Genomic DNA, 20,407 nt, shown 5'->3' with positions numbered 1-20,407 from the left:
CGCTCGACGAACTTTCGGTTGCAAATTTTAAGGGAGGTTGCTTGTCCGTCGAAGGTGATCCTCGCTGTGGCACCCTTCAACTTCAAAATTCAATTGCTTGTGCTCGTGATTTTTTATGTTTGTTTCTCAGGCTTAAAGTTCTTGAAAGGTTACAGATTTGCGTCGAATGAACAAACTATTCAGAATAAGATGAAGGAGATATTAGAAATTCCAAAAGGTGCCTATCGGAAATTCTTTCAGAAATTGCAGAAGCTTTGGAATCAGTGTATACAGTGCCAAGGTAGGCTACCCCAAAGGATATCCATGAGAATGTCCAGTACGGTTTACCTTGAATTTATTCAAACTGCGCACTTCCACAACTACAGATAGAAGAGGTTGTACCACCAATCAATCACCCGCTGGATGAAGGCAAGCTTCTGCACATCTATCCTGCAACTATTCTGCACATCTATCCTGCAACTATTCTGCACATCTATCCTTCCTCAATTTGTCCCCTCATGTATGTAGTCTCAGCAAGAGGAACAATGCCATCAATATTGAGCTAACTCAATCCATTTAGGCCTTGAACATCTCAGTCAGAGCTCCTCGCAGGTACTTGGTCTCCAGATGATACTATTTGCAGAACTGAGGTCTTTCTTGGTAAGAGCACCCTTTTGTTCCCTTCACCAATGTCGTTGGCTTTCTCTGCACCCCCTTTCCAGCAGACCTACATTCTTCCTAAAATGAGGCCTCCAGATCTGTATGCAGTACTCAAGGCGCAGCCTAACCATGGCCTTGTACAAAAGGATAATCACCTCCTTATTCCTGCTAGAAAACTTCCTGTATATCATTGACAAAACTCCATGAGTTGTTCTAGCAGCATGTCTGCACTGCACAATTACCCCAGGTCTTTCTTATTTTCCACTACTCTGAGTACAGTACCGCACAGTTGGTATGTTAATCTGGGGTTACTGCTGCTACCCTTGCATTGTCAATGTTAAACTTGGACTGCTATTTCTCAGCCGATCGACCTAATTTTTCTAGATCTTATTGCAGTAGCGTACCTCGATTATTGTCATTACCATCCTGCCAACCTTTCGACCACACCTTGCTTTCTAAGGTGCACTCGATTTAACTTGCGAAGCTCCTTAAGTATCATTAAAAAAGTGAAATACATACGGATAGCTACGAAAATATTCCAAAACTCTGGCAAGTGTGTTTTTAACAAATTTGAGTTAAGATGGATCATCTGACTTGTGAGACTGAATCGCACAGTTATTAAAACAGACATTTCAAAGAAATAATTACGAATGCTAAATCAATTGTTAATACATTTTAAAATGCATTTACCATGTACTAATCGGCGCACATTATAAATGATCCTCAAGAAGCAGTCACAGAATATAAGGGCTGTTCTGGACGTATTTCAACGTACGCATGCAGATTTTCACCAAAGTTGTGCCTCCAACCTGTCCATCACGATGAAATATTACTTCATCGTTTGAACAAATCTGACAGGTCAACATCGGCAAATGAGTTCATTATCTGCCAGAAAAATTCATAACGTTTCATTTTATCCTTCCCTGTTATGAACTGTTAACCTTGCAGTTTGCACAGGAGAAGGCCAAGACGTTTTTTAGAACTTTCTTCGCTCAGATGAATAAGTTCCGCACTGGATAAATCGTAGACTCACCTTGGACTATAAAGATAGGAATTACGAACACACTTAGCAGTTGCTGCTCTGGTAAGAAACTATCCGATCTTTTTTCCTTTGTGAATGTACCCAGTGCTTAATCGATTCGGTACTGTTGGTGAATGGAATGTCTACTTGACGGATCCTTCTCTTATTCCTTACGAAATCCTCGTTGAACAGCAGTTATCGATTTCATTGTGCGATGTGAGAGTACACAAAACGCTTTCTCATGTTCAGATGCCAATTTCGAGACTGGAAAATTAGTGACCACCTCGGAAGAAAGTGGCAGTCTTCAATAGCCGAAACAAACCTTTGATTTATTGGAGAACATGTTGGTATTCGACATTTTTCTTAAGTCTTCAATTGACCGTAATAAAATTACAGGCGCACTTCAAAATATTACGTAGGCATTTAAAATACTTTTATTCTTACTAGTTTGTAGTCAGAAAAGGAAAAAAATGGCTAAATAAATATCTATTAGGATAGTATTAACGTTTAATAAATAGTATTACAGATGGAAAGCACCATTCATTTAAGATGGAATGAATAAATATATTAAAGAAAAAAGATACGCTTCAGTTTAAATCCTAGGCTTTATCAACATCGAGACATTAATTTCACTTATGGAAAATCTTCACTTCATTTTCCAAAACGGAGAAATACTGCCTTCTATCCAGCAGTCAGCTTTAAACCTCTCTAGTGTCATGTGTGTGTACCATCAATCATCGTGAAGGCTGCTACCGATAAGCCGTGGAAATAACTCAAAGTATTCCTACGTGTAGTTGTCCATAAATTGCGTGTATGTTCAACGACTTTCATTTCATTACATTAGCGGATGAGCACGAGATTGTCATCTTCAGACCATCAAAATCAAACGTGGTTCAAGAAATTCAAAAGTAAATGTTTGGCTTCTAATGATTCAAAATCAAACAGTTCGAAAAAATAGTCCCTAATTTGGTGTTTATCTGCCATATTTTCATCTTTAATAATCCATTACACGAGGTGTGATCAATAAGTCCGAGGACTAACTTTTTATTTGGATACTATGGCATCAGCGAGTTGAGTTTTGTCTCAACACGTTCAATGACTCTTTTAGACATTAACGCGGGATTGGTGTCTAGAATATTTCCTGACGTTTTCTTTCATTTTGTTAACTATAAGATAAATTGGTCCAAAACTGTGTACCAAAACGCTCAAATGATGTAGAGAAGACAGCAAATAATAATTTTACAAAAACGAAACCTTTAACGTTTATTTCTAATTTATCTTAATAATATCTTATAAATTATAATTAGATACGTCTTAAAATTAATCTAACATTTGCAGAAAACTTTCTTTCTTTAAATCCTGGCTTTCACTAATCTTGCATTAAAATACATTTGTAGGAGTTGTTGATAGCTTTCTAATGATGCTTTCATCCTTTTACTCCTTCAGAGCAGCCGTGGTATCGGTGGATCGATGGCCTGGGATCAAGAGTGTAACTGTGAAACGAGACATGTAGTCGAGGCTTGGAATCGTGAGGGATCGGCGGTACCTTTGGCGCCTGGACTGTCGTGTGCATGCACTTTCCACGCCGCTTGTACCGGCATGGCTTCCAACACTATGCAGAGCGGTGTTGTGCCTCCACTGCCTCCTCGTTATCGTTTGCGTGACCTAATATTGGGCGACTACGCCTTCGGCGACGATGGACAAAGGTAAGCAACGTTACTTTTTTATCGCTTTGCCGAGAGAACAATACCTGGGTTATAGTGGTTGGCGCGAGCCACAAATGCCCTCTTCCAGATTGTGGTCATTACGTGTTCGAAATTATCGACGAGTGGTTGGGGGTGGTTCCACACGTGCGTGAACTTTCGATCGACGTGCAATGATATGTGCAGCCGGCATAACGTGTTGTACAATGTCGCTTAACAGGTGCAGGAGAACTGCACCGGGCTTCAGTGCCCGTGCTACTTCACGGATTTAGCTGTCTGCTTCCTTCATCGTTAAGCGTAGATGGCTCGCTACTTGTTGCTTCTGCTCTCCGACAGATCGATCTGTCACACTTGTTCATTACTGGGTCCTCATTGCTTAATGGCAACTGCTTTAGTTTGGGTTTTCAACAAAGTTAAACCACGAACAGGATAGCTACCAACCAATGTGACATGATTTTTTAATAACTAAAGGATATTTCTTGTCTAACAACAATTGACATTAATTGGACAATATGATGGTCTTAATTACCACTGCGGAACAAACTTTGCCTTTGTAAAAGAGTTGTCCAGTTGCTCATGCATTACCCATGCATAAACAAGCTTCTTTTTAATACATTCTAACATTGTATTAGTAGGCTAAGAATTAATTAATTTAAATCCCAGCGGTTTCACTCTGGTTTCTACAGCAGCTGGATTTGAACTGAACAGTTAATGAAATGGCCTTAATTCTCCAGCAGAACAAAATTGCCTTTGCATGAGTGTCCCTGGTATTGCACTACTTTCAAACAAATGGCCTCTCCAAAAGGTTAACTGATCATTTGTTTAAAAGACGAGATGTTGTGACAGTTTCTTTTAGGACTCGTTGGCCCCTCATCAGATGTAAAGAATCGTTCCATATTTCGCTTGTTTACGAAATAGATTTTGAAGTTGTAATATAGCCAAAGATATCTGTTGAAAGTAGTGCAATACTAGACAACTCTTTACAAAGGCAAGGTTTGTTTTGCTGTGGGAATTGATCATGGTATTGTCCATGCAACTTAAACCCTAGTTTCCCAGATTTTGTTTCGGGAAATAGGATTTGTGAATCTATTTTAAATTTTTTATGAATATATTTTAAATAGATTCACAGATATCGCCCAAAGGTGATCTATTTTAAATAGATTTTTTCCTCAAAAAAGAAGCTCATCATCTTTCTTGAGTAAAAAAAAAGAATGAAAGAAAATCTTTTCCTCTCTTTCTTTATGTAAGAGAGGAAAAGATATATAGTGAATAGGTAGGCCATTTCTCCATCCCCTTCCCCCAATGTTGTGAGGTGAGCTCGTTCTGTCTTAATATTTATTTATTTTTTTAAAATCAAACATTCATTAAAAACACGTTGTAATGAATCTGCACTAAACATGTAACATTCTCAATAATTATCAAAATATAAAGACTGCCACTTCAATTTTTTCTTGTTTCCCCCTTAAGTTTGCCTTCCTCCCGTATTTACCAATATGCATAACACTTCTAGCATGGATCGCATAAAACTTAAAGGATAGTAGATGTGTGGGAAAATTGGAAATGTGGAAATTATTGAGGTTTGAATACGTAGATTCTGTTGTCATCTTGTTTGTGATTAAATTGAAAACAAAATTTGTTGAACAGAGGTCATGAAGGTTGATTTACATTCTGTCAAAGGAGGTGGGGAAGAAGTAGATGTAGATTAAAATCTGATGAAATCAAAACAAATTCATTATAATCCATAATATTAGTTGTTAAAATTTCAAGCTTGTGAGAGCGTTTGGGATAATGTTAAGTTAATATTCACTCGCGATGATCCTTTTGAGGTGGAGAACAATACGGAGAATGTAGAAAGGACAAAGTCAAGCCAAAGTGGCTGGGTAGCTGAATTTAACTCGTTGCATTGTAAGCAGACTCTAGAATCAGTTCTAAGATATATAAACGCTCTCTTTTGAAGATCTTTAAGAGACCATTACTGTCCTCTTGTCGCTGAGACTTCACAGCGCAACAGTTTGCTTCGGATCTTGCCGAATCTATAGGTGGGCTTGGTTGCATTCAGGCATACTGTCAGTGCCGGATTTAGGTGCAAGCCATTGCTCGGTGTCTGGCCTTTCCTTTTGGGAAAGGACAAAGCCGAGTGGCTAAACAGCAGGATACAGAGGTTTCAGTTGACTTTGGTTCTAGTTCAAGTGACTGCTGAATACGGTGATGTCCTTGTATTCTCTCTATCTTGTAAACTTCTATGGTTCTATGTAGCTGTCGAGGAATGTAAATTTATTTATTTATATTTTGGGGGATCTTCGCATGCTTTGAATTATGGTCTCGTGCTGTCTAAATACGGTCCTGAATACCATCCACATACAATGACGTTGTCTGCGTTACCTTGATCCCGTGCAGTCTAAATTGATGCAGAATGTCGACTAGACCCAGGAGTCATTGGCCGTAGCACTTTGCACTGATGTAGTCTTCAGTCGAATTGTTGAATTCTTGACAAAAATTTTATCTAGAGAGAGAGAGAGAGAGAGAGAGGGAACCAATTCATGCCAATAACATTGCGGAGAAAGACATTTATCGGTGGTGGTTTAATGATGTGGACTGGAAAAGCACTCACTGAATAGCAGCAGGTGGTGGTTGGAATTACTGTCAGTCGTTGCCAATCGCCACGTGTTTTTTTGTCAGGAGATGTTCAAGGTATGGAGATGGGAGGAAACACGTTTGGAGAGGCTCTTGTATTATTGAGTGTAATTTCCTGTTTATGAGAATACGTACACTGTTTTTGTTTATATGGAGGAAGCACATCGATATCAAACAGGCAATCATGGTAAATCACATTGAGAGATGCGTGTCTCATCCTTAAACTATGGCCGAGTTTTCTCAAGAAGTTTCGCATACAATTATTAAAACCTTTCATTCTGTAGAATTTCATTGAGTCCTCCGCTAGTTAACGTTATTTTAGATTCCTCCCCCCCTCGCCATCGGGCAAACAATCCATGCAAATCTAAAATTAAAACCACTCGAACTTCAAAGTTATAATATAGCTACTGTTATATGTCCTCAAAGTTTGAAAAGAGTTTGCACTGTTATCTGAGAACTGGGATAGTCCTATAAGCTCCTTACACGAACTTCATGAGATTGAAGTTCAAGTGTAGTCTCAATTGAAATAGTTTTCTTGGTTCCAATAATACCCTAATTAAATCTAATGATCTATGGTTTATGATCCTCTTTCCTTGTATCAAACTCATTAATAATAACAGAGAACTGGGGTCTCAAAGTCATTAAAAATCATTATTATGGTTAATGTACCTTAATAGATGCGTTCAATATGGAAAACATTTACGCACTCTTACTTAATTGGACTAACATCACTAGAGATACCTGCGCACATCTCGTAGAATTCATGCCAAGTGTGGATTGCTTCTGTTATCTGCATTCTCTAATATTTTGGTAAGGTAGTGCGTATCGTCAGCTAAAACTGCTCTTGCAATATGTGGCAGTCTTATAATTTAAGGTAATTCGCTTCATTTAAACTTGACGTAATAATAGATTTTTCTGTTAATAATTCCGAAACATATTTGGTGAAATTTTTGATGGTAGGTTTGATCAGGGCAGTGACCGCACTTAATGATGTAGGAACTGGGACCATTAACTTGTAAACAAGAATATGACAGAATTCAGCCTCGATTATCCAATGTCCTTCGCTTTCATTATTGCTCATTAGCAGAGTCCAGCCAAATGTTCTTTTATTTAATTATAACCGTTTCCCGTGGCGATTTGAATGTCATGTGCAGACAAAACAGGAATTTTATCTCTCCAAGTCTTGATAATGGCTTTTCATTCATATAAATTCTAGTAAACATCAAATATAAAGTAAGAAAATGGCAATTTTTAATATCCGACACAAATATTTCATTATCGTATCAAATTTGAATATTCTTTGAGATGTTTATAACATGCTTTTCCACGTTTCAGGAAAACCAAACAGATTTTGTAAACTTGGAGATAATTATGGGGTATATTAAGTCTTGCCTTTGGAAACTTCAAAATCTGAAATTTAACTGCGATCAACAAAAATTACATATCAAAGTCTATGGTTGATATATTTAGCTTTCAGTCATCAATATATTAGATTGGTAATTGATTTCATTGAATAGATATCTTTGTTTAGTTATCTGAATTATATAGGAAATTCATTTGTTGATCCAAAAAAAGTTCAGAATCAAAAATCAATATTACGCTTCGTAATATCGACTTTTTTGTTTGTGAAATTTCAATTTGGGGGTTAAAATTTGTTTAGAAATACCTCGCGACCACATACACATTATGGAGTATCGCATCCATTTTTTTCCCTTTGGGGTAGGCTGAAGATAAGAGCTGCTTCTGTGAGTTAGGACACCATACCCAATTTTTTTTCGAGCTTTAAATCGAGTCTTATTGGAAGGAGATGAAGCACAGCACTACAACCCCCGAGTAGTATTGCACTACTTTCAAAAAATAAGCATCGCCAGAAGATTAATCTGTCAGTAAGCCCTCCCAGAAGTCCAACTTCTCCAACTTTTTATTCTCATGGTCTTTAAGTCCTCTTCTACGCCATCCCTCCGTCTTTTCCGCGGTCTTCCTCTTGCCCCTCCTACCGATAGGTTTCCATTCCATTATCCTCTTAGTTGTTCTGCTGTCATCCATTCTTATAACATTCAATTTATTCGTTAAAATTAGGAAAGTATAAAAAATATGTTATAATTATTAAATCTTAGTCGATTTATATGGAAGTTGTGCCTGTGTTGCTGTATTCCCACACGTGACCTTATGAGCAGCGCGTATGAAGGATGCCAAAATGATTAAAATCGGGCGACCTTGAGAGCTCCTGCAAAAAAATAAATTCATAGTGATGTCACTAAGAACTGAAATAAGAGTGCTGAAAGATTTGCATCCAGATACTGCTCTGTATAGCAGTTCCATCTAGTGGATGCTCTGTTTGGATTTTGTTTTGCATTATACTCCCTGCTTTGAGTATAAAGTCGGTCGTAAACTTATAAGATTTTACTTGTCGGATAAAAGAAAGAACGGAAAAACAGCATCCAGGCTCGAGCTCTCAGGGGCTGTAAAGTAAACATAGTCGTTTTCATGTTCTGGGAGTGTGGTAGCTTTTTTTTCTCCCATCGATTATCAGCTGGAGGTGGGGAGTACTGCGGCAGCGTTTGTGATGACTATATTACACGGAAACTCGGAGATCCACGGTGTTCATCCTGCAAACAGCAAAATTTTGCAAGCCAACGATCATTGTTCCTTGCCTTAGACTTCTTTGAATGAGCTTTATATCGATCCTTGGAAATGTTGTTCAATTACAATATAATCACAGAATCTACGAGGCAAAAATCTTTAGAAAATTGCGATGTCAGTGACACCACGGTAAACATCCAAAGGATTTAGGACTCGCATTTTCTGCGAGATATGATTCTGATAAATTGGAATTATTAAACCGAAAAAAATAATAATAAATCGTTTTATCAAATGAAAATAATACGGATTTACCGATCTTCAGTTCTCATTTCTACTTTTTAAAGCGCCGTTGCAGTTTTGGAATTTGTTGCTTTTATTTGGATCCCTCACACTCTGATAGAGCAAATTCAATCATCGCGATTGAAATTTATTGAATGTCTACTAAGACGCAATTATGCTTTCTACCAACTAATTTTCTATCGGAGTTGGTGTTCTTGAATTGAGGTACACTCATCGGAAATATATTTAACTATTCTGGATCTTAAGCCCATATTTTATCTGGACCATCTTTTCTACCACATTTGCGACCTCGCGGGCAGCGCAGTGGATACTATGGCTGCTTTCTCTTCCATTAGTCTTACATCGAGGTTCGAATACCCTTGCTATCTGAAGTTGAGAAATATTTTCGACGGGACAGGAGAAGCTTTGTGGGCTTTATTTAGGCAATGGTATGATCTCATTGTCTTAGTCACTTTAGTGCTTACCAGTCCAACCTACCAAGTCTTAAGTGTATTGGCTGTTGTTATAGTACTAGTGAGAAGTCTTCTTCTACATTAATTGATCAAGGTTAGATGTTTCCGAGCGCTCCTGGCACTTTCAGTAATTTGTCAGTATGCCTTAGAGACCCTCACTTCGTATATCATCCTCGATGTGAAGAAGGGCATATCAGAAGGGAATTTATTAAAATAATTATATGAGTGGAATTGTTTCATTATGGTATTGAGTACTGGAGCGTTCTCAACACATTTTCCTGGCATGGCGAAGCTAAAAGTTTAAGAGATTGCTCAACACGATGTGCTACAGATGTTTACAACAGGACACTGTCACCTGAAAGAAATGGTTTGCTCCTACTACGCAAGGAGTGAACATTCATACCAGAATCTTCTGAGAAGAGTATAAAGCCAACCTGTGCTAATTTTGCAGCTTTGAATCGTTCTCCGTCGCATTCAGTACGGAGTGTACACCGCCCTTCGTATCAGAACGCTCTGGACTCATTAAGAAAGAAGACTGATGGATATTAATTTTTTTTTCTTTTAACTCCTTCACTACCTATTCAAGTAGTGAGCACCATCTGTACAACTGTAAAGAACGCTAGATCCCTGGCCCTACTCCAAGTTTTCAGCTGATTTCTAAAACAAAATCGAAACTAAATAGCAGAATTTCAAAAGCTAAGTCTTCCTGGGGTTTATGGAAATATGGAGACTGTAGGCGACCTCAGGTGAGACGGAGAACGATATGTCACTCGTTTCTTTGGATTCGAACCTTGTATAATCCTGTCGCAAAGTAGTTTACAGTCACTAAAGATTCTCACATCCTTAGTTAACTTTGGTGCTAATCGAAATAATCCAATGCACCACAGTTTTATTAAGCCTAGTCAACTTAGGTTCATTCATTAAAAGCGTTACTTTACATGTTCTATAAATATGCTTGAAAAACTTAGGCGACGTCATTTTCGATCCCCAAGACCGCTTTGTTCTTTCTAAGAGACGTTTTAATTGCTGCTTTTATTTCCGCCAGTACTCAAAGACTCTGCATTTGTTGCCATGGTAATGTTTCCCGCTTGGATATCGGAGGATTTACGAGATAATGTGGGTCATTAGCCTTCAGTGCCTTTAAGCCCTTCACAATAAATTTCTTCAATACCCAATGACAGCAGTGACAATGAGGTTCTGAAGACCATTTTAGGTACGAGTACTATCCATAGTTTTAGAGTTTTTTTTTTGTACCAAACAGGGAAATTGAAAGAACACGAGCTAAAAGATCTTTTCAGGAACACAATAAATTAGAAGTTGAAATTCAAACCATGAAACAACGTCCAACAATTTACATCTTGCATTTTATCTCTTTGATGATTATAGTATTTTTAGCTTTTGTGTGAGTACAGATTAAGAAAATTTAAAAACTTGAAAGGATAATTAGAACTACATAGAGGAAAACCTCGATTTAACAGACTGTATGGAATTAGGGCCTGCCCGTTAAATACAATAGTCTGTTAAACTCTGAACTAATGAAGATAGCCACCGAAATTGCTAGAATATTATTAAAAAGTGAATGTGTGGAAAAGATCTTGAAATTGTTCCATTTTGTATGATGGCAGTGGAAACTCAATAAAGCTCTCGAGACCTTCGCTGGAAGTTAAGATGCCACACCGCTGATGTCTGATATGCTCAGCAAGCTGTTGGAAAGTGCTGTTAAGAAAAAATTTAGGCAAATAAAACAAAACTCGCCCACAGTAATAAAATGAAGAGGGAACTCGCTATTCACTTAGTTCTACAAAAGACCCTTTTATATGTTAAAAATTATCAAAGGCTTTATTTAACTGAAGGCTTTATTAATACTGAAGGATGCGATGAAGAATTTAAACTCCCTTTTGTTCCATCTTCCATCTGCTGCCGATAACAGATGGCAGGTGGCGCTTTTCGTGTTTAGTATATGCAACTGGCAAGTTGGATTTATACATTAGGTTTCGGTCAAGATGGTGTTAGTCCTGATTCTGTCCGGAAACGTCTCAGTCTTTTTCAGTCAGCACTTGTAAGAGTTCCTAAAAACAGTAATAACTAGTTCAGTTCCAGTTCAAAATATGAATTATTTAAAGTTTTAACTCTGTAAAATAAAAATAAATAAATAAAACAATAGAAAATATTGAAGGTACGAGGTTGCTTCCAGTATATATCGAAATAAAAAAAATTAAAAAATAATAACGTGGTAAATACCTCAGTTTTAGGATGAAGGCGTGAAAATATCAGCAATCTCGGAACTAAACACTGGTAGAATTACCACTGTATCTCCTTTATCTGCTCTCTGTATAATAATGTCCTTATTTCCCCGAAGTTCTCGTTTTATCCAATGGACTAAATTATAATTTACCACCTCGAAAATTACCTAAAAAACAATGCGTAATTGATATTGAATTTGGACTTCGTAATGTTCCACAAAAAGATTTATTTATTCAACAAGTTAACCAAGTAGTGAATAACATAAAAGAAACGCGACTTCCTAAATTGAATACACGTGTCAGTTCAGCTTTAGGAGAACTTCGGGGAAATAAGGACATTATTATACAGAGGGCAGATAAAGGAGATACAGTGGTAATACTAGATAAACATGATTATATTAATAAGTTAGATTCAGTTGTGTCAGATACCTCCACTTATCGTGAAGTAGACCCGGCACTGTTTACCAATTTGGTCAATCAATACAATAAAACGTGAACCACGTATCGAAAAAACGACTACATTACTATGGTTCAGTTAAAGGAATTGAAGTCCAGAACATACAATATTCCTGCACTTTTCGGTCAGGTAAAATTACACAAGACTGGGTTTCCTATTCGACCTATTGTTTCCTACAGGAACTCGGCATTTTCATCCTTAGCCACACATGTATATAACATTATAAAACCCTTTAGACAGGTTATACAATTTGGGATTAAGAACTACGATACATTATTAATTAAACTGTTAGTTGAGGCTAACTACATCACCTTTCGAGACAAGGTGTACAAACAAATTTTTGGATTACCAATGGGTTTGAGCCTGAGTGGCTTAATGTCAGAGATCTATCTCTCAACGATTGAGCATATACATTTGACACGTTTTCGACCCCTATTAATCACTATTTAAGTTTCAGGTTTAACCCGATTCGGTAATTTTCATTCCTGTGATCACGACATACGGTCGAAAAGCGTTGGCAGCTTCAGGAAGGAAAATCGTTTTGAATATTTTCGTTAGTTAGATTATTTTTAGTATTTTTAATTGAGTTAAATTGATTTGAATTGTGTTGAATTGGTTTTTAATTATTTATTTTTTACTCTAATGTAAGTTTTCGATTTTTTCGTTTTAATTTCTGGAGAGAAATTAAAACGAAACGGAAGTGTTCTACGTACTATATTCAGGTAAACTCCTCTTATTATTATTTTACAAATAAAAGGATATATAACAGAAAGGAAATTCAATTTAGAACACAGGACATCAATTATGTAATATTACATATTAAAGAATGTATGTAATAATTAAATTAATAAATTTCTTTTTAGTTTTATTTGGTATTTATTTTATTTATTTATTTTTATTTTTTGTAAAATTGTGGTCTTAAATTCTCTGAACGTTACATTCGTATGACACTTAGATCGCATTAAAAATAAGTTCTTTCCATTCACTACTTTCCTTTAGGAGGATTCTTTATCCGTTAATTGGCTAAGGAACATCTTATCCGGTGCAAGTGAACCAGATTAAGTGATAGTTACGAAGGAAATTAAAATGCGAATTTAAAATGTGCAATTTAAAGGTAATTCATCTTTATCTATAAATGATGAAAAGACGAATTCAGTATCCTTGGATGTGCAGCTGGATTTAATTAGCGAAATGCTTTAAAGGAACTTAATTTGAGTGTCGTAGAGAATTATTAATTAACCCAGCCTTACTTCTTGCAGTTCAATTAAGATATTTTTATATTCAATTGTGATTTTTATAGTTTTGTTGGCTAGTATTCGTACACACTGTATAAAATGTTTAGCTTTAATTTTCTGATGATCATTTCTAGTAATTATTTTAATGAAACGGCTATTTTAATTGTTTTTGAATTACATAAAATAAATGCAATTAAAAGGAATTTAATGCGTAGTGCAGGACATTGCTTAATGATGGCTGCTTTTACAAGGAACATAAAGATTAATAAATGTCTTTTTAGTTTTATTTTCATTCTGCAGACTCCAATTTAGAACTGGTTCGTGTGCTGGGGCATTTTTGGGATAATGATCGCATCTCATGCAAGTGCTGTGAATTCTACGAACCGCCCCTGTTATAGAGAAAATTGTTCTTGTGTGTTGATTGTAATGACCTGCATAAATTGGAATTGTTTTCTTTGTGGAATATTTGTGACTACAACAGTGTTCATCCACATTGAAAAAGTCATGGATGCGCCACCGTGCACTATAGAGAGGTTGCCATTTAACATTTGTCTGTAGAGGTCTGGGTTCAAATCCCGTTGAAGGCAGTAAGAATTCTTAAAAGCTTGTTCAATCACAGCTGTAATTAGTCTATTTTAGATGGAAAGAGGTAGGGTTTCTTCCTCGAGCTATTCTGGGCTTTTCATCTCGCACAAATATGTCCATTTGTGTTTGAAAGGGCCTTAATCATTCTTCGATTGGATTTTTATTTTTCTCGTGTAAACTCGGATTTTACAAACAGCTCTGTTTCAGATATCTTAAAGAAAATCTCTGATGGTCACATCCATACTGTCTCTAAGTCAAACTATCCAAAGTAAATTTGATGCGAAAGATCGCGTGACATGATAAGATCAAGTGGTGTTTCTACCTGTCAATCACGTAGCGTCATAGTTTTTTCTTCGGTGAATTTACTCCTTTCAAAGATTTTGTTGCGAGTACTGTGGACGTCACGAGTTTAAGTAGTAGGTGCCAAGTTAGATGGCAATGTCCCCCACCAGAGATATCAATTTACTTGGATGGAACTTGCGAACTTCTAAGATAAAATTGCCTTGAAGTTTTTCTGTTGATTATCGGTTGACTGTGGTACCTGAAATAAGACCTGTTGTTAGTCTCCTTGACCGGTTAATCTTTTGCCTTCAGATTAAGTTGTCCACTTCTGTTGGTATTTAAAATACTGGTTGTTTTACGAAGTTAAAAATCGGAACGTTTCTTACATTATTTAAGAGTACTTAAACAAAATCAAGAAAAATACGAAGTCCAAGTTTGTCAGCCCTATATACCAATGTCACTCAATTTAGTTTTTTTTTTTTATTGATGATTACTATCGCCAGTTTTAAAAGGATTTCGAACCAATATTATTTTAATCCATGATTGTAATGGTGATCCACTCTACAAATTTGTTTCAGTCCTGTGTGTTAATTCCGTCGATGTTTCCATGATTTAAATATCTTCACACAAAAATATCTGGCACCGTGTTTCAGAAAACAGCTCATAGAAAAGACATTTGTAATATAACAACTTTTGTAATATGAATTAAATGCGGTTTCGAAATTACATATGGAAAAACTTTCTTAAGAAATATCCTAATGGCAAGTAAGCTTAAACCTAAAGACAAGTAAGTCTCCTGGAGTTGATGGCATACACCCAGTAATTTTGAAGGAGACGGCTAGAGAGAGTGTGTTGGAATCATTGAGGTTAATTATGAGGGCATCATTGGAATTGGGATTCCGTTGGATTGGAGAAGTGCCAATGTATAAAGACAGTCCCCTCACCAGAGGTTACTAAAGTCCATGGTGTCTTATTGATGATTAACGAACAATATCTTGTAGACATGGGGATGTCATAATCCCACTGTATAAGGCAATTGTAAGATCGCATTTAGAATACTGTGTCCAAGTATGCAAACCTCATCTGAAAAAAGAAAATGAGCTTCTTGAAAGGATCCAAGAATGGACAGCTCGCATGTTGAGATCGACAAAATGGTGACCGTAGGAGGAAAGATTTCGATTATGCGGGCTGCAGAGCTTGGCAACCAGAAACTTTAGAGGTGACCTGATTGAGGTTTATAAGGCTAGAGAGGAGTTAGTAAAATAAAGAAGGCGGAATTTTAACTGTTATAAAAAATCCAGAACTTGGGACCATAAATTAAAATTACAGATATAGAAGTTTAGAGTAGATTTTAGGAAGTTTTCTTTTAGACAGAGGCTGATTGTCTTAAGAAATTCAAAGGTTAACTGGATAGTTACCTACTTGAGGAGGAAAGCGCATAATTTGTATTTTCTTATCTACTTTTTTTGGCGGGTGCACTAATACTAAAACAATCAAAAGTGCAAAAGCATCTTTTAAAGAAACCTGTATTTTGAAAATGAAAAAAATTATAATAAAGCTTATAAAAAATTCGATACAAAACATGTTTTTCTTTTTATAAGTTGATATATCTAAAATGTAATCTTAAACTGAAGATGTAAAACAGTGGCGTGTGAATGAATTAGATGCACGAAGTTGATTATGATTAATAATACCTTAGGTGTTTAAAAATTCAAAATTATAAGTTAAGAGGCAGCTGTCAAGTAGGATTCCTGTAGTAGTACTTCGTACGGTATAGTGCAGAGGAGGAAATGGGTTGGGTTAACCCATGAGTATGAAATTTGGTGCAAAATTCTCGCCATGCAACTTTTATACACTTTGTATACAACTTAACTATTTATGTCCTTTTCTCATACATCTAATTTCCATGGATGTTTTCTTTATGATTTTGTGTTTTAAATAACAGTTTATTTAAGATGAAATATCGTCTACATATTGGAGAGGATTTCCTGATATTAGATTTAGTGGAGAAGCAAGAAATACGAAATTTTTGCATCAGGATCAGGATAACCCTCTTTCGGTTAGAAGACTTGACGTGCATTTTTAGCCTCGGAGAGTAGACGTTAGCTAGGCCGACAGCATTGGGAAAGTCTTGCTAAATAACAGGTGTGACCACAAAGAACACAAAAGAGCCGTCAAAGCTTGAAGTGTTTTATGGTAATTAAGTTTCTAAAAGTCGGTATGATTAATGGTTTGGTGTATTCAGTTGACAACTTTGGTGTTAGAGTGAGTTACTGTATTCCCAACGTTACTGCTGCTCTCATGAACTTCGCCAGATATACTCCTACTGTGGGGAGACGAATTTTATGAACTCCAACATCTGTTCATTGGAAACCTAATAAAAATGATATTTAAAATTTGTAGAGGGGAGAAGGGTCCCTTCTTGGGAAGATAAAACTATTCACTTCTATGTTTTTATATTGGTCACTTTTTTTGTGTGTATGGCGACTTCCTGGCCTTCCTTCGCTATAAGTAGGTGAGCCAAACTACACGTGCGAATTTTCTTCGAACACTGAAGAGGACAACTGTCATATTAGGGCCACTGAAAAACCTGACTTACATTTTATACCCATGCGTATTATGTTCATAATTTCCATGTGTTCTCTGGTCGATTTGCCTGTTTTGTTGGATAAAAAACCCAAGTTTCCAGGGAAAAACTGTTTTATCCACCCTGAGACCGACTAACTCAGCCACGGAATTAAAAAAAGCATTTACAAATTCATTTCTCGCTAATGAGATTGTAACCCGGGCCTTTTTCAACCTTGGGTGACCTTGTGTAGTAATTCTATGAGGAATATGATATGTAACTGGCAAGTCAGAGATCACTGGACTACCAGCGAACACCGGTCGATCACAGGTTTGGAACATGTGTATGGTAATCAATACGAACTGATATAAATAGATATTCATTAAAAATCTTGAGCTGGGAAAAGTTTGGTGCGAAAGTGATTGAAGAAATGGATAAAAAGTGAGACAAAATGAATGACATAATATGAATGCAGGTAGGAAAGTGGAAATTCTTCAAAATATGTTATAAGAGGCTTCCAGAGTTTCGATGAGAAGAATTAAACATTATGAACGACTTGTTCCAAGGTGGAGACAAGCCTTGACAAAACTGAGAGGTGCAGGTTTTGCTCGAAAAGAGAGCTCTAACGGTTTCTTAGGCTAAGAATGTGGGAAGCGGCTTCCTGGTTTAAAAGTAAATACAGTGACATTAGGAAGCAATGTGATGGACTATAGTTAAAAGCAAGGAGGGGTAGACCTCATGGGATTTTGTGCATAAGATTTCTATTGATAAGACGAAAGTGTTGCAAGTAGGACATACAGTAATTGATATTCAAGGAGACGAAACTATTGAATGGCATGAAACAATAGAAAAGACCTTGGGAAATTTGTTTCTAGGAGATTCTGAAGAATTAGAAGATGATTATCACAGGAAAGTAAGGACAGATAGTGATGGGTATATCGTGTGTGAAAGGAATACAGAGTTCACGCGCGATAAACTGGATGAGGCAATCAAGGCTATGAAAGTTTATAATGCTCTGGGAATCGACAGGTGGATATAGTGAAAAAAGTTTTTTAGGATAAGACCGCAAGTTTTGAAGTCGGTTTATAATAAATGTCTGAAAGAAGATTCGTTTCTTGATATTTTAAAACGTGTCTTACTGAAGATTTTGAAGAAAGATGCTGGTCAAATTGCAAATGATATTGGTTCATATTGATCAATTGCACCGTTATCAGTTCTTGGAAAATTTATTGAGCGGTTAGTAATTAAAAGACCGAATGAAACGCACCAAGACCAAAAATTGGTGTCCGAAATGCAATTTGATATTGTATCGGGCAGATCAACGGAAGATTTCCTATATAGGTTAATGCAGACAGTAGGTGAAGCTACTTCTTCTAATGTAATGGAGTTGCTTATTGAATTCAAGTCAGCTTTCGATACTTTATAGTAGCCGGAGTTTTAAGGTGATTGTGAATGATGCACAGTTCTATGAATATGTACAATGTTGTGAAAGATTACTTTTCGAACAGACCAGTCATAGTTCCGGCGAGATTTGCACAGATATCGAGAAGGTTGTGCATAAAGGATGTCGTCAGGGATCGAGTTTCGGTCCAGAGTTTTTGAACATTCTGATGTTGTGTTGTGGATCTTGTATAGCCTAAAAGCTATCACATATGCCGATGATTTTTTGATTTTGGTGGAGGCGGATTCCAGGCATCAGCTAGAAACAAATACTATAAAATAAGTTGATACCTAAGTCTAAGTATATTGCTCAAAGGTAGGCTGAGTAAAAGAAGACACCCTACGATTAAGGCAGAAAGGATCACACTTGCTAGTGTGACCCTTCTAGTACTTAGGAGTCGTTATTGATGATAAGCCGTCTTTCCTCGATCATGTGAAGTTCCTGCAACATAAAGTAAAGAATAACTATAAACGCAATTTATGGACATAATATTCATGAGCGATTAACATAGCTCTTGTGTGTCCCTAATATGACAGTACTTGATTAGATTTTAGTTTATTGTGAATCATGTCACTGTCTTCTTCAACGGCACCCGGATCGCACAACCTTTTCACCAGCTTGGAACATGTATTCAATCTATTTCATTCCCAAAGTATAATCAATGAGCTAAAAGCACAATTCAGCCATTTCCAGACCTTCACGACTCCTTAAGTAGATGGAAAAATATCTTCTTCTAGTTTTAAATAGGATAGAATTGCCTCATTCGGTAGCTGCCTATAAAATCGTAGATATGAAGTTAGAAAAACTGGATCAACGAAATGAAATTGAGGATTAACTTACTTCTCTTTCACTGGTCTTAAATTCTCTATTTATATTTTGGAGATAAATTGCTGTATTAATAAGGAAAGAAACAACTAAATCAATATTGTTCATTATAATTACATCTCCATATGGGACAAATAATCAGTTATGTAATCTTAACAAAGTGCACTGTTAGTATCTTCTAAAGAACTTGTTGAAAATGAACACTCTGACGCTTTGTGCACAAAAGCAGAAAATGGAAGTTGAATAATTTACACCTAGGCCTACGTCCCATGAAGCATTGCAGTTCGGAACAGCAATACTCACAGAAGTTTCCATATACATAAGGGATTTAGATCTGATGTCACTTGCTGTATTCTCGGTTCACTACCTTCTTTTTATATTCTTCAATGCATATAATCCATTTCAATGAGAGCGAATTTTTGTCTCTCAGAACTATGTGTCACTTCAACTTAATGCCTCTAGGTCGCTTAGCAATTCGAAAAGTATACATGTATGTACTTTTTGAAAGCCACTTCAGAACAGATTATTTTTATTTTCACTTCTGTAGTGTTGGATCCAATTAAGATGCATTGTGTCGAAAACCTTACTTGCATCTTCTAGCCTATTTCTGTTGCAGTTTCCTTCTCGCTTCCTTATCAAAAATCTTTAGATCTGCGTCTAAATAAATGGAGCGAACTAGTGGTGTTCTCAATGGGGATTTCCCTAGACATCAAATTACTTCTTTGGAGATGCGTTACTCATAAATCAACACGCGCACCAAGGTTTATTACGATCTAGAGTTCCGAGTCGAATAATAAAGGATATTCACGTAAAAGATTACGACAAACATCTAAGATTACCAAGACGTTTTTTTATTCTAAGACCATAACTTCTTCTTTCTTCTTGTTTACATTTACATTGCACAAGCCCTACAGTTTTATGTGAATAAATTTCTCGCTAAGATCTATTTGCTACTTAAAAATTTTTCAATTTACTCGGCAACTCAATTGAAGGCGTATTCACACATGGTTTTATTATTCTTATCCATATATAAGAAATATTGCGGTCCTTATTTTAAAACTGATCCTATCATTTCAAATTGAGATTATAAAGATACTCAAATCTTCCACAGAGTTGATAGAGGTAACCATCCTTATTTAATCATGGTTTGGAGAGAGGGAGGAAGGATGGCTGGAAGGATTCACCTTGTGGACTGAATTTCAGTGGACAGGTAGCTTAGTAGAAGCCTACATTTAATTCATACTAAAAGATTTTCTATTCGTAAAGGAATGGTGAAACCCTCGAAGAGAATGATGTTCGCTGGATTAATTGCTTTGTTTATAGAAGGATAACTTGGCATTCCCATTTCTTTTAAATTTTGTATTCTTCTTGCAACGTCTTTGTGACTGATCCTTACCAATGAGCCATTACTATTGTAGATAGATATTATTTAAATATTTTT

At 36.4% G+C, this 20,407-nt stretch overlaps 1 protein-coding gene across 1 annotated transcript in view; it reads left to right on the top strand.

Annotated features, from left to right (window-relative positions):
• Positions 1–20,407, top strand: part of LOC150087925 (potassium channel subfamily T member 2-like) — a 223,851-nt gene that overhangs the window by 29,877 nt on the left and 173,567 nt on the right. Inside the window, exon 3 of the mRNA XM_090370515.1 lies at positions 3,107–3,366. Within this exon, the coding sequence (XP_090226641.1) occupies positions 3,107–3,366 (260 nt within the window). The remainder of the gene's footprint in view (positions 1–3,106; positions 3,367–20,407) is intronic.

The sequence above is a fragment of the Mastigoproctus giganteus genome, chromosome 3 (genome assembly GCF_048544385.1).
Source record: "Mastigoproctus giganteus isolate SK-2022 chromosome 3, ASM4854438v1, whole genome shotgun sequence".
Lineage (NCBI taxonomy): Eukaryota > Metazoa > Arthropoda > Arachnida > Uropygi > Thelyphonidae > Mastigoproctus > Mastigoproctus giganteus.
The sequence above is the reverse complement of the archived record's forward strand: the minus strand, read 5'-3'. Positions and strand labels throughout refer to the sequence as shown.